The sequence below is a fragment of the Micropterus salmoides genome, unplaced genomic scaffold, assembly GCF_014851395.1.
Source record: "Micropterus salmoides isolate LMB-PRFRI ecotype aquatic unplaced genomic scaffold, ASM1485139v1 Ms_hic_scaffold_13, whole genome shotgun sequence".
NCBI classification, from domain to species: Eukaryota; Metazoa; Chordata; class Actinopteri; order Centrarchiformes; family Centrarchidae; genus Micropterus; species Micropterus salmoides.
In genome coordinates, this window is record NW_024040374.1 from 24,957,359 (window position 1) to 24,970,873 (window position 13,515).

Consider the following 13,515-nt stretch of genomic DNA (forward strand, 5'->3'; position numbering starts at 1 on the left):
CGTTCAGTTCCTGCAGTATTGACCTTAGGGTGGGTTCCTCCTCTGTACACCATCATCAACTGTTTGAGTATTGCACTGACAAGGTAACACAAGGGATGCATGAAGCAAAGTAAAATAGCATTTACTAAATATTGAGGAATAAAAGATAAAAAATGGGGTCTGTGCCTGTAATAGTACCTTTCAAACTGTACTTAAGTCTGATTATTCCTGTCCTGTGCCTTTTTTCAACCCTTTTTCTATTTTTTTTCTCTTAATTGATAGCTTTGTGAGAGATTTATATTCACATGCAAATCACCCATTTACACTGTTTCAGTTTCTATATCTCTTTCAGCCACAGAAAACGCTAACATTTTAGCACACTACTCCTCTGCTTCTCACCTGATCAGAGAGCCCTTACATGTTACTTCCAACTGCACATGAAAGCATGAAAACACAAATAAAAGGCCATCTCTCATGTGCTTGATTTTGTGAAAACAACTTTAGTTACTTATTGCATCAGGATCTTTTTACAATGTTTTTCCCTGAGAGCTCTGCTAACTCAACTGCAAAGTCCACATCTTCTAAATTGGGGAATAAGGGGTCCACTGGATCATCCTAACCATCTAGTCTTCAGGTTGGAAGTTAGGAAACTGTGAAAAAAAAAAAAATAATAATAATAATACTTTGCTACAGAAACGATTAGATCAGATTACACTTTATTTTCAGATTTCGCTAAAAATCCCAAGCTTACTTCACATAAATGGTAAAAACATACATGAATACATGGAAAGGTTTTATTTCAGTTTTCAATAAAATACTTTAAATGCTGAGGCAAAACGCCTTAAAATTCAATAGTGTCAACATAAGATGACCCAATCAACTTTATTTAGTCTGTCTGACAGGCTGTATGATACACACATTTAAGATTTTCAGCAAAAATATTAATAAATTTACAGAGCTGTGCCTTATGAAGTATTGGGCACAACAGACACATCATTCAGTTAATAAAACAATCAAAACAAAACTAGTACCAGACAATTCTTATAAGTGTTATATTGATGTAGAAAATATACTGTATGTTTTTGTAGGTCTTTTGTGATTTTGGATTCCAGAGGAAATGTGAACAGCATTATGAGGTCACTGAGAGTTCAATTCGTGTTGTCATCTTTACATTTCATAAGTTTTCAATATTGATTATGGACATTTTCCCCCACAGTTTTCCCATCAGAAAGTTGATTAAGGCCACACAGTGTAAGTACACTGTTTGCATATTGCTTGTAGTTCCTGTAGCTATTCCATTAAAAAAACAAACTTGTAACTGTAAGGTGCAAATTTCTCTGTGCAGGAAATGTCCATTAATAAATGTCTGGCAGCTGGCTGTATTTCCTGTCCCAGTATCCACCAGAAAAGAGCCAGTCCTGGGAGTTGGTGTGGGGGTTTTGCCCCTGCTGAAACCACCTGAAAGCATAGCAGACCCACATCAGCATTCAGTTTGAGCTCCTATCAAACACAACACTAGCCAGTGGATCACAAACAAATCAGAGAAAGCAAGGAAGGAATGGCATGCTTTATCATAAGGTTATGGGTAATTTGCTTGGCAGTTGGCAGTTTTGATAGTTTGCCTTCACTAAAATTAACTTTGCATTATTTTATCTTTGTTGCATAAAAGTAAGGATGGAAATGATTTGGGGGAGAGGACTCCTGTGTTGTTTGAGTGATTCCAGTGCCAGGAAGGGAAGGGAGAATGGATCAATCACATCATCTCTAAACTGATTCTATCATCAGCGATTATCACATAGTTAAAAAGATGTGATTCAAATTTAGAGAATAAGATGTGTCTGGAAACACAGAAAATGCAAGGTCACATGATCACATCACACATTTCAGCCACATCCTTCAAACAGCAAGCAGCTCTAACCTTGGACCCAGGGCAGGACTCCTTAACATCAAAGAGACGATGTGACAGAAAAACAAGATAGATTTAGCTTTGAGCATTTCAAACCAAGAAAGTATGAAACAGTAAAGAAAGAGATGTACATATATATGTAATATGATGGTATATATAATAATCTGAATATTAGCACTTTCTTAAAGAAAGACCTTTGGGGAATCCACTTTGCTTTCTTGACAAGAGTTAGATGACAAGTTTGATAAAACTCTTTTTATGGTAAATATGATTCTACTGTGAGCTGCTGATTAGCTTAGCTTAGCATAAAGACCGGAAACAGGGAAATAGCTTGAAAGCAGAAATAGCTGTTCAAGGGTAACAAAATCCACCTTTAAGCACCTCTAAATCTCTTTATTAACTTATTACATCAGTACGAAAAACTAAAACGCAAAAACAACACGCTGGCTAGCTGTGTCTCCCCATTTCCTGTTTTTGAGCAAAGCTAAGCTAACTAGCTGCTGGCTGTTGCTTTATATTCAACGACATTTTTTTATCCAACTCTCCACAAAAAAGCAAATAAGTGTATTTCCCAAAATTCACACTTTAATCTTAAAAATCAACTATTGCCATTTTATGCATCAGGAAAAAAGGGCGTTGTCTTAAATTAGATGATTACATGAAAGCCTGTTGAGCACAGCCATTAAAAGGGGAAAACACTTTGAGTTGTACAATTTCACTAACAGCCTCACCTCGTCTTCCACTCTTCATCAGATTTGGAGTTGTTTTTGCGAGTAGCTCTCTGTTTTTCCTCAAGCCTTTTCTTCTCCTCACTGGCGAGGTCTATTATAATAACATTGTAGAGTTTTAGATTGCAGTGAGATGATTCTTTTTTTTTCAGCTCCAGTATGTTGAACAATCATTACCGATGTCACCGTTCTCCATGGCTCGTATGTCTGGCCTCAGCCTGCAGTCTGTCTGAGGAATGGCTCCCTCCATCTCCTTACGCAGCTCGTTTAGTTGCATTGCAAACGACGTGAAGCTGTACATCTGCAATTAAAGAAAAGACTCAATTGGTATATTAGAACATTGCAAACACATCCTGATTTTGAGGCTATGCTCTAATGAAAGCTTATAGTGTACATTAATCAATCACACCTGGACAGAGTTGGCTGGTCTGGGTGCGATTCTCCACAGCAGCTGGCTGCCAGGAATCATCTCCACAGTGTCTGCAGCTGGAGAGGGAACCTCCTCCTGACCCTCGCTGCAGCCCTGAAAACCAGCCCAATTGTCAAACAGAAATAATGCAAGAAAAGTCTACATGTTAATCATGTTCTCTCCCAGATGCATTATTACAGTGTTTTACACCCATTTTATTTGACATGCCCTGAAAAATACTTTTATTTCCTCATCAAATTACATTATTCACAGGCTGAATCACAACAATAAACTGGTATGATCCCCTGCTGTGCAGTTGGAAGCAGTTCATACCTCTTTGCTGCCTTTTTTCTCGCCTGCCCCTTTCTTGTCATTTTTCTTATGCACTTCAAATGCAGCAGGGTCAACAACATACAGGCACTCTGTCCATTTTCCATAGAGCGCACACAGCTTCTTTTTGCTGTGGAATACATACACATATCCTTAGGCACAAACACTAGATGATGATTTCAGATAAACAGATAAAAACTGGTGCACCAGCTGAGATGGCTGACAAAAACTCCAAAATAATCTAAATAAGCATGTGTGGCTTCACGCTGGTACATTTCTGAAACATTGCAGCCAAATGAAAAGAAGCTACAAGGCCACGCTCACAGTCTGTCTCGCTTAAGCAACATCAGAGGTCGTGCTGAAAAGATCTCATCTCTCTGCTTGTTATCAGCCTGTCTGGTTGCTACATACCTTCTCTCAATGTGATTTAGTATGTTTGTATATCCGCGTATCACTTCGAGTGTATGACTATCTACTGTTGCATATTTAGTCTGGTTGTTGTGGTCATGCACACTACCTCTGTCCAGTCATTCATGTTGAGTCATTGGCTCTGTTGATAGAAATGTCTTGTCCTCCATTTTTGATTGAACCATCTGCTCTTTTTGTGTTTTTTAACCGCTGACATGTTTTCAGCCTTTTCTCCTCAGTCTTTAACTTTCATTTTCTACTGAAGCCCATCTCTTTCAAGAGCTGGTTTTGATGGCAGTTAATTATAAATGGTATTAATTGATCATTTGCATGATGATTTGATTTTATAATGGGGTCTGATGTCGCACTTTAAGTTAGAAATGTGCTCATGAAATTGGCCAGGCAAACTACTCAATTTTGCAGTTCCTGATGAAGCATTTTTAAACATCTTATTGAATCATATTTCTTCTAAAATATAGGTGCATAAAGGAATATGTTTCGGAAGGCATCAGTGTAAAACATACCTTTTATCCAGAATATACCCTTCAACCTTGTGCAGTTCTTTGCCAAAGAGACCACATGGTTTGAAGTTCAGACAGCACCTTTCACCAGTTCTGGGTGAAAAAAAAGGAGAAACTATTATCCTCTCACTCTGCTAGCTGATTCATTCTAAACTTCCCCATCTGTTCTGTCCATTTTCTTCCTTGTAGATCAAACTTCCCCAAAATGTGTATATCAACTGTGTCAGACTATAAATATGCACAACTTTTATCTATAATCTTATATAATAAATAAGTACAGTGTCCAATACATGTGTACATTTCACTTACTGACAGTGGAATTTTTTGTACTCTTACCTGTGGTTGATCACCTCCATATTTCCATACTGCTCAATCCACAGCTGGCCCACAATGATGTTGTGAACACAACATGTAGGATTTGTCCATGTGTAGGCTTCATTGTACCTGGAGATAAAACAATGACTTAAAGGAGAACTCTCCAAAATAGCTCCAGAGGGAGCTGCACAAAGTCTGATAAAATGCCTCAAGTCTACAAGTTTGAAAATGAAAACAATGTGGGGGTGTGGAGTTAGAAAGAAGTGAACTCCTCAGACCTCTGTAACTGCTCTCCATCCCTGTTTGAGGCTAGCGGCTGGCGGCTACATTAGTTGCTACTGGCATAAAAGACCTAATCTGTGCCCAAACGGTCACTGTATTTTTAAGAAGAAGAAGAACTGAATGCTTTAATAGTTTTTAAGAAAAGATTATTAAAAGAGACAACCATCAGTGTTTTCAGCTAGATGTTCTTACTTGGGCAGCTCCAGAGTGATGATGCCTTTGGGCTCCGCTTCCACACTCTTGCCCCAGAACTTGAGTTTAGGGTAGATGGATCCATGAAACACAAAGTCTTCCTTCAGGCCTTCAGCGTGGAAGGCGCTGACTGGGGGGTGGTGGCTTACCTGCTCTGATATGAGCCTGAAGTCCAAATCCTCTCTGGGAGGACCAGGGACACAGCAAGCATCAAAGCGTCAACTTAGGTAATGCATTTAGTATATAATTAGTGTCGAATATGTGCTGTATAATCCCACTTACCTAACCAGTTCATAGGTTTCTCCCAGCAGAGGGTTGAAGGGTTTACCTGTCCGCTCCCACTGGGAGGCCACAGCGGACACCGCAAACGCAGCCACACACTGCCAACAGCAGACAAACACACACTCCAAATCATACACACTAAACTCTAAAGGTAAAGGTGTACTGCAGTTACATATGGCTGCACTGCACAAGGCAATGTAAGTAATTTGCAGGATGTTACAGAGCGTACTACCTTCATCCTCTCAATAGAGTCTGAGGAGGTGTTAGCCTGGTGGATGAGGTAAGTGTGCTCCATGTACTCTGTCAGACGCTGCAAGAAGCTGAGCGGCTCGTTAAAAATCACTGGCATTGTAATCTTGGAGAGTTCCTAAAAAAGACATAAAGAGAAGTTGAGGGACCAGGTTTCATTACAGAGAGAAAATAGTCTGTTCACAAAACAACCTACCAGGTCTGTCAGGAAACAGACCAATCATCTTCAGTTAACGGGGCAGCCCGTCCCCCTTTTTTCTAAACTCCCATGGTGCCCTACACGGCATTTTCACTTTCTGATTTATCTTTTTGTTGGTTCAGGTTGATGTTGTCACATTGTGGGGTGGATGTCTACCTGAGCCTAACCACTTTCAAGTCGAGGTGAGCTGTGTGTCCGTTATAACTGCTGCTAGCAATCAAGGTGTTAGCACCACATCCTCTAAGGGAACAGCTGGTGGCAGAAAGGTTAAGGACGTCAAATCCTGCCCTTGCCGAGCTGAATATGGGTTAACCATCCTGGGGAGGGACCCCCATCCTCAGCCAGTGTCAGCAGCCATTTTCTCTCTTAAGCCGAGGGACAATTCAAATTGTGCTGGAGGAGAAAATTAATCTGGGCTTCTACTGCCAGGAGGTTTGTTATGTCCAGTTCTAGATTTACGTTTCTCTGCACATACAAAAGTCCCTTTTCCACCGGATGGTACCTGCTCAGCTCACCTTTTCTGTCTTTCCACTGGGCAAATCTGGAACTTGGTAGGTTTTTGGTATCACCTCCATTGAGGTTCCAAGCGAGCTGAGGCGATACCAAAAAGTGACGTGAAAACACAGCAGACAACTCATTGTTCAGAGAGAATCGCCACTATTCACTGCATCATCATTGAGCGCACCAGATGGGTTGTCCTGAACAAACCCGCCATTTTTAAATAGTTTAGCCAGAGATTGCGAGATAGTAACTAATGACACTCTCTGTACTTTTTTACTTTGTCGTTATTATCGCAACCTGCAAAACCATGGCGTGGTCAAATGAGGAGGTGCAGACGTTCCTGTGCTTGGTTGCTGTGTGTGGGTCGAGGGGTGTGTCGTGTTAAAGATTACATCAAGTCTTTTTCGTGCTGCATCGCAATGATGACCAGCTACATTGAGGGGGTACTATATCTGCAATGGAAAACAGAAGATAGGGAACCAAAAGCGAGATGAGTAGAGGCGAGTCGAGGCAAGCTGCTACCAGCAACAGATAAGCGCCAAAATTTAGAATGCTCACACACTTTGTTTAGCCCAATTCGACCGAGAGGCTGGCTTACATCAGGATGCTTATTTTCACACAAGCATATATTCAGCCTTCACAGGAAATGTTCACTTTCCAGTGCGTACCCTATGAATATCAGACTGCCATTCACACATCAGCAAGCGTGTAGAGGCAGCTCTGAATCTCATGCCTGCCATGGGTCTCAGAGTGTTGGCATATATTTGGAGGATTTTCTCCTGTGCAATCCCAGCAGGGAGGAAGCGGAGAGACATGTGTGCTGTTAAGCAGCCCCTTTAGCTTTCGCGTCAATGTCAATCACAGGAAGAGCATCTTGTTTCCCACTCAGAATATATTTGGAAATAAATTCTGTCTCTTTGTGGGCTTTTCTGTCACAAGATCAGGTGGACGTACAACATCATCTCAGTCGAATGGTGAGGGTTTCCCCAGAATGACTCCTGGCACATATTTGAGAGATGGTGTGAGCATAGAGCCATTATTTCGTTTCAAAGTTCTGTCAGATGTAGGGTTAGTGTGCCATGGTTTCAGCCTGCCTTGTCGTAATGTGCCAATTGGACAGAATTCTCTGACAAGGTTTATGAGGGAAGCCCCGTCAGCTGTGGCCTGCGTATAAACCTTTACTTCCTTCATGGGACTTGTTTTGGAGACACTCTCAGGGTTACCATTTGAGCACTTGAAGTGTACTGACTTGAGGTTGCTCCCTCCCAAAACTATTCTGTTGTTGGCAATGACTTCAGCCAAATGGATAAGTGAACTACACGTGTTGTCTGTGCACACATCCTGCTTGCTCAAACCCTGCTTTTGTGGCTAAAGTGCGAGTCTTTTTATAGCTGCCCTACACTGGAGCTGACTGGAGCACAGGATAACGGGATATGGATTCACCAGCTTTTTGTATGTTGGGCCCCTTCTCACAGAGGGAAAACTCTGACTTGCCAGCACCTGTGAGTAGGTGGTGAAGGCTATAATTCTGGATTATAAGAGCAGCGCCCCTGTCAGCCTCTGTGCTCATTCCACTATGGCCACCATATGGGCCCTGTTCAAGTGCATTTCTGTGGGTGACATTTGTTCCACTGCTAGTTGGGCATCCCCACACACATTTATTTCATTGTACTGCCTGGATGTGAAAGCACCTTAACTGGCACACTCAGGCCTGAGTGCGGTTTAATGTTAACTGTGTGCTAGTCCATGGGGAGGGCTTGTGGTGTCGACCCTTCTTGGAAGTCGTATATTGGGCTTCAAAGCGTGCAATTGTGGAGTGGGCCACATCAACCATAGTGAGATACAAAGTGAAGTTTGAATATGAACATTTGGTTATCCAGGGTAACTAACCCCGGTTCTCTGAAAAAAATGTATAGGACAGTAGTTTGCCTGGGGACAAGAAATATGCTTGAGAATGCCTGGTAGGTCACCAGGGACATTTATAAAAGGGGGACGGGCTGACAGTCTGTCTCCTGACAGACACAGTGTTTAGAGGCTCCATGATTGGTCATACCAGAAGGCACTTCACGTAGTGAGAAACCTCTCATGGCTAATAAAAAGGATATATGAATAATATTCTCACCATTCCAATGCAGTTCCTCAGGATACTCCATATACTGAAGTCATTTCTTGAAAACATTGGTGCAGGTAAGCTGGTCCTAAAATTACACACACATTAACACACAGTTGTATTGCTTCTGTATGATGCATTAACTTTGAAAAATACACCTTTCATTAGAGTAAATGTACCAGACATATGATCGCAGCAGGCGTCATATCTTATTCAAGTGAATATACACAACAAAAGCCTGTAAAGCCCAGAGAGCATCAGAGGTGGTCAGCAGTGCTTCTATCTTGTGATTCTAGCAGATAGGAGGGACCAGCCAGGCCACAGTCATCTTAAATGTTTTACAGGTTGGATTTTGGATAATATACTTATATTAATATAGCATAAAAGACATGTAAAACATAATCTGTAGGGTTCACATAATAATTAAATGTAAAATATTCCCAAATAGTCTGAACTGCACTCCAAAGCTGCCTGGAATGATTAGCCAACATGGGATCATGCTACAGACCGATTATCGCCATGTACCGACTGAGACCTTATCAATATTTAACAGCTCCAACACAGAGCTCAATTCTTTCAATACAATCCCCCCCACCCCCCTTCGGCTGGACCTGACTCTAAATTATTCACACCATGAAGTGGAAAGACCTGAGGGAGGCCATGAAAATGAAAAAACAAACATCATTGAGAAAAACAGATCTCTCAGAGCAGGTTGCCTGACACTAGCATCTAGGATACATTACAGCAAGAAAGGAAGTGGTGGAAACACGCACACAGCGGTCCATTTAGGAAACTGTGGTGGCATACAGCACCGCTGACCTGTGCTTTGTGATCCCGTTGGGTTGAGCCTCATCCTTGTCGCCATGGTGATCCTCCTGCAACATGCTGGTGGGGCTGCTGCAAGGGCTGCTTAACATGACAGAGCCTTCGTCCTCCTCGTCCTCCTCAAAGGAATGGCTGGCCACCGTTTCAAAGCCGCTCAGGGAGCGCTCAGAGTCTGATTCTGACGCGAGATGGACACAAAGACAATTCGTGTGACCGCAAAATACTTTTTAAAACTGACTCAGAATTTTTATAAAAGAGGCAAAAGCAGTACAATTCTGAGTGAACACAGCTGTAGTCACTGTTCAAACTGGTAGTAGAAGAAAATGGTAAAATTAACTGTTGAAGGGCATAAAATCTAATTGTGTTTATTAAAAGAGGGATATAATAACATTGACTTAATCCAGTACATATGAATATGCGTCCACACATGCGTAATAGCAAATAGACAGATAAATAAGCCAGACCCATGTATCAGCCAATATTAGCCTAATGCACATTACTCAGTATTGGTGTGTTCAGTATGTTGGCCGGTAAATAACAAGACATTGCAGCACAGAAATGCTAAATATATGTCTGTGATAATGGACAAATAGTGTTGCCATTGCATAGTTTGTCTACCAGAGAGCAGTGACAAGTTTATTTTTTCTACTGTAAAATGTCCTGCACACATCTTGGTCTTTTTTTTTATTATTAGTTTGTGTATTTCATATGTTTATGTAGGAAAGTTCATATTGATCAGTATAGTGTTACCTTACTTCTTTTAGTTGAACCTATTTATGTATTTAAGTAAATTTATACTACTTTTACTCATTTTATGATTTAATCTGAGTTGATTGTGGATTGATATTTACACAAGGAAAAAAAATATAATTCACGAACAAAATTCACAATCATGCTCTGCGACAATTAATGCAGATCTCCTATGCGTCTATATTTCATCATTTAAATTGATTTTTTTCAACCTTGGCATTCCCATGTTAACTACCCTTGATCAATAGGACTGGTTACATAAGGTGTCAAGACATTAGCATCAAATGAGAAAAAGGATTTTGTTGTTGCTGATGAAGTTTAAGTGTACAGAAATAAAAACCAAGTACAAATCCTGTAAAAGTTTCTGTTTTTGAAAAAAACAAATCCTCAAGCATCAGAGTGGCCCATTTAAAAAAAGAGAAATGTTACTACACCATGCGTTTTTTTTCACATCAAAACCACTCATTCATTTGAAAAGACTTCAAGTTATTTCAACACAACCAGGCAACACTTGCGCTTACGTCACGCCTGAGGAGCGGTAAATATACCAAAGACATTCACCGGCAGGTAAAAGTATTCCAATGTCCTATAGGTGAATGACAGAGCAGCGAGTGTGAGTAGGAGCTTGAATCACTTCACAGAATCTCCTGCGTCTCCTGAGCATGTTTGATAACTAGTCAACTCACCAGACACGGCGTCGTGGAACTCATCCTCACTAAGGGCACTCCGCGGTGAAGATCCCTTGACGACGGATTGCTCAAGTTCGTGGTGCTCTGTGGCGAGAGTCTGCAGCGCTTCAGAGAGGATCTTATTCTTCTCTAGCTCCTGCTCCAATTTCAGACTGCGCACCTGAGCTCGCCACACACACACACACACACACACACACACACACACACACACACACACACACACACACACACACACACACACACACACACACACACACACACACACACACACACACACACACACACACACGATAAATAAGTGTTTTTGTGGCTAAATTTTATTCTGACTCTCATTACAAGCGGAAGACATATGTGCGTGACAATCAGATGGGCTGTGATGGCAGTGCAAACAAACAGCCCGTTGACTGACAGACCCTCCGCTTTGCACTATCCTCTTATTATCAGACCCATGGTGTGAGAGAGAGAGAGAGAGAGAGCACTAAGAGAGAGCTGAGAGAGATGAGCCATGTTTATCTGTAACAGAGGACAGCTGCCTTGATGCCGCCGTCTCAAATGGCCTGCCAGAGAACATGACTCTCATGTAGGAGAGGGGATCAAATGATGGGTATTAATGGACTTAGATATAAACCATCAGCCAAACCTCCCTTTTACATAAGGCATTAGTGCTGAATATGAAGCTCATTTTAGCTGCACCTTTCTGAAAATCTTACTTCACTGTTTCTATTGTCAGTGTGACAATGTGTAAAGGGACTAGAGCCCGACCGATAAATCGGCCTGCCGATATGAGCTTACTGCAGATAAATCGGTATTTGTCTTTATTACAGCCGATAAATGACAATTAAAAAAGAAACAGAGACGGAGAGACCATAAGGCACTCGGCAACTCCCCTCTTGGCAACACACTTCAGCTATACTTTTTACTTTTCAAGTACTATTCATAACAATAAAAAAAGTTTATACATTGCATTATGTCATGTTTTCTTGGCGAGATAACTACACATAACAAATGTTTGGGATAAACTTTGTTCTTGTTATGTGGCTCTGAATAGGAGAAAAAAAAAAGAAAATCCTCAAAAATCGGCATCGTCTTAAAAATCCCATATCGGTCGGGCTCTAAAAGAAACCACAAAAGCTTGACAGTCCAAAGCTGTTTTACTTTGCACTGTCAAAGAAACACAATTGATGGTAAACTATCATCCACAAGATGGTAACCAGGACCAGAGCAGACGAGGTTAAGTGCTGTATAAAGGCAGACTACAGATTACTTGACATCATTGCAATATACTGAACTTTCAAGAGGAAATTCCTGCTGCTTGACCCCTACACAAGTGGTGCTAACCAGCACTGCACGAGCTGGAAGTGATTCAGTAGCTTTTCTTCGCAGGGGGAACCCCGCTGCTTCATTCACTCTGTATACCATCATGTGCAAACGGAGTTATACAGTACATGCTTGAGTTATTGAGATCAGGCCTATTCATGGTGAGAGCTCTGAGATCCTGTGAGCATTTTATCATGTGCTCTGCCTCTGCAGATCGCAGTTCAAAAGGCTGCACAGCTGAGTGACACACCCGGCCCAGGTGGAAGCCTTGAAAGCACTGGACTGCCTTTTAAACTGAGAACTATCAAATGGTTTCTGGCAGCCTCTGGGCCACGCCAGCGGCGCCTTCCCTTCTAAAGATCCACAAGAAATTCAACTATCTTGTTTGTGAGATGAAGCTGTGTTAGTGAGAAAACAATAGAGGATTTTTATCTACTTACTTTTTTTTAATTTTTTTTTTTAGAATTTTGTCTTTGGGGTCCAACAATTTTGTCCATGACTTTGTCCATGTTAGCATATAGATTTTTTGTTTTACGCAATGACAGTACTTAGACAGGCAGAATGTCATGTATAAATGTGTGCATTATTATGTGAAGGTATCACCTTTGTTCGCATTTTCCAAGAACTCGTGCATTCATCACTGTATTCATACACTGTGGTGCATAAAAAGCAGCAGTGCTACTACATATCATCTTAAACACTCAGCAGGGACAGTGACAAATGTTTATTCTGATGTGGCATTCGGATAGAAGTCTGGTTCATTATGCAAAAGAAAAATTAAAGACACCCTAAGACACACTAAGTTTTGTGTCACAGCCTACAAAATACATTTAGGGCCTAAAGGATTATGATTAAAAAAAATCAGATATGCCCTCTTTGATATACCCTACACATGTATGCATCATCAGTGCACGTTGCTTTTTATTCAGCTGCAGACAATTTTGAGTGAATCAGCCCTGCACACCTTTCTGTTCCTTAATGAACCTAACCATATACGCTAAATACTAATAACATATACACATCCATTGATCATTCAGTCCCACTGGGACAGTGGCATTGGTCTGTGAGGATAATACCGTGACATGAAAGAAATGTGTCCATGGTCAGAGACACATTGTGGTAAAATGGGTGTATTAGGTCGTAAAATAAACGTGCAGGACTGATTCACAGCAACAGTGTCACGTTTTCCACCATGCTAGCGGTGTAGCTATAGGGATAGCAATGTCGATCTGTCTGTTCACCACTTTGTTCCAGACTAGAACATCTCAACAACTATTGGATGGGTTCTTGAAAAAATTTTCATGATTTTTTTATTTTATTTTATTTGACATTAATGGTGCTCAGAGGATAAATCCTACTGACTATGGTGATCTTCTGACTTTTCATCTAGCAGCGCCATTAGCTTCATATTTGTGGTTTTGAGTGAAATGCTGGAGAAGTGGTAATTAGCAAATCTTAACATGTTAACACATTTAACACCAAGACATGGTAAACATTTTACCTGAGAAACATCAGCATGTTAG

At 41.0% G+C, this 13,515-nt stretch overlaps 1 protein-coding gene across 2 annotated transcripts; it reads right to left on the reverse strand.

Moving 5' to 3' along the window:
• Nucleotides 1-678: 678 nt before the first annotated feature.
• On the reverse strand, nucleotides 679-10,835 carry osbpl1a (oxysterol binding protein-like 1A; the record flags this gene model as incomplete). 2 transcript variants are annotated; one of them, XM_038716476.1, is given in 14 exon segments in its annotated part: nucleotides 679-1,437; nucleotides 1,898-1,918; nucleotides 2,617-2,707; nucleotides 2,791-2,914; nucleotides 3,023-3,136; nucleotides 3,356-3,482; nucleotides 4,285-4,374; nucleotides 4,618-4,725; nucleotides 5,071-5,253; nucleotides 5,353-5,450; nucleotides 5,585-5,719; nucleotides 8,424-8,499; nucleotides 9,231-9,414; nucleotides 10,673-10,835. In XM_038716476.1, coding segments are annotated over 14 exon segments (1,617 nt in total), but the record flags the coding sequence as incomplete, so codon positions are not given.
• Between the last annotated feature and the right edge of the window lie 2,680 nt (nucleotides 10,836-13,515).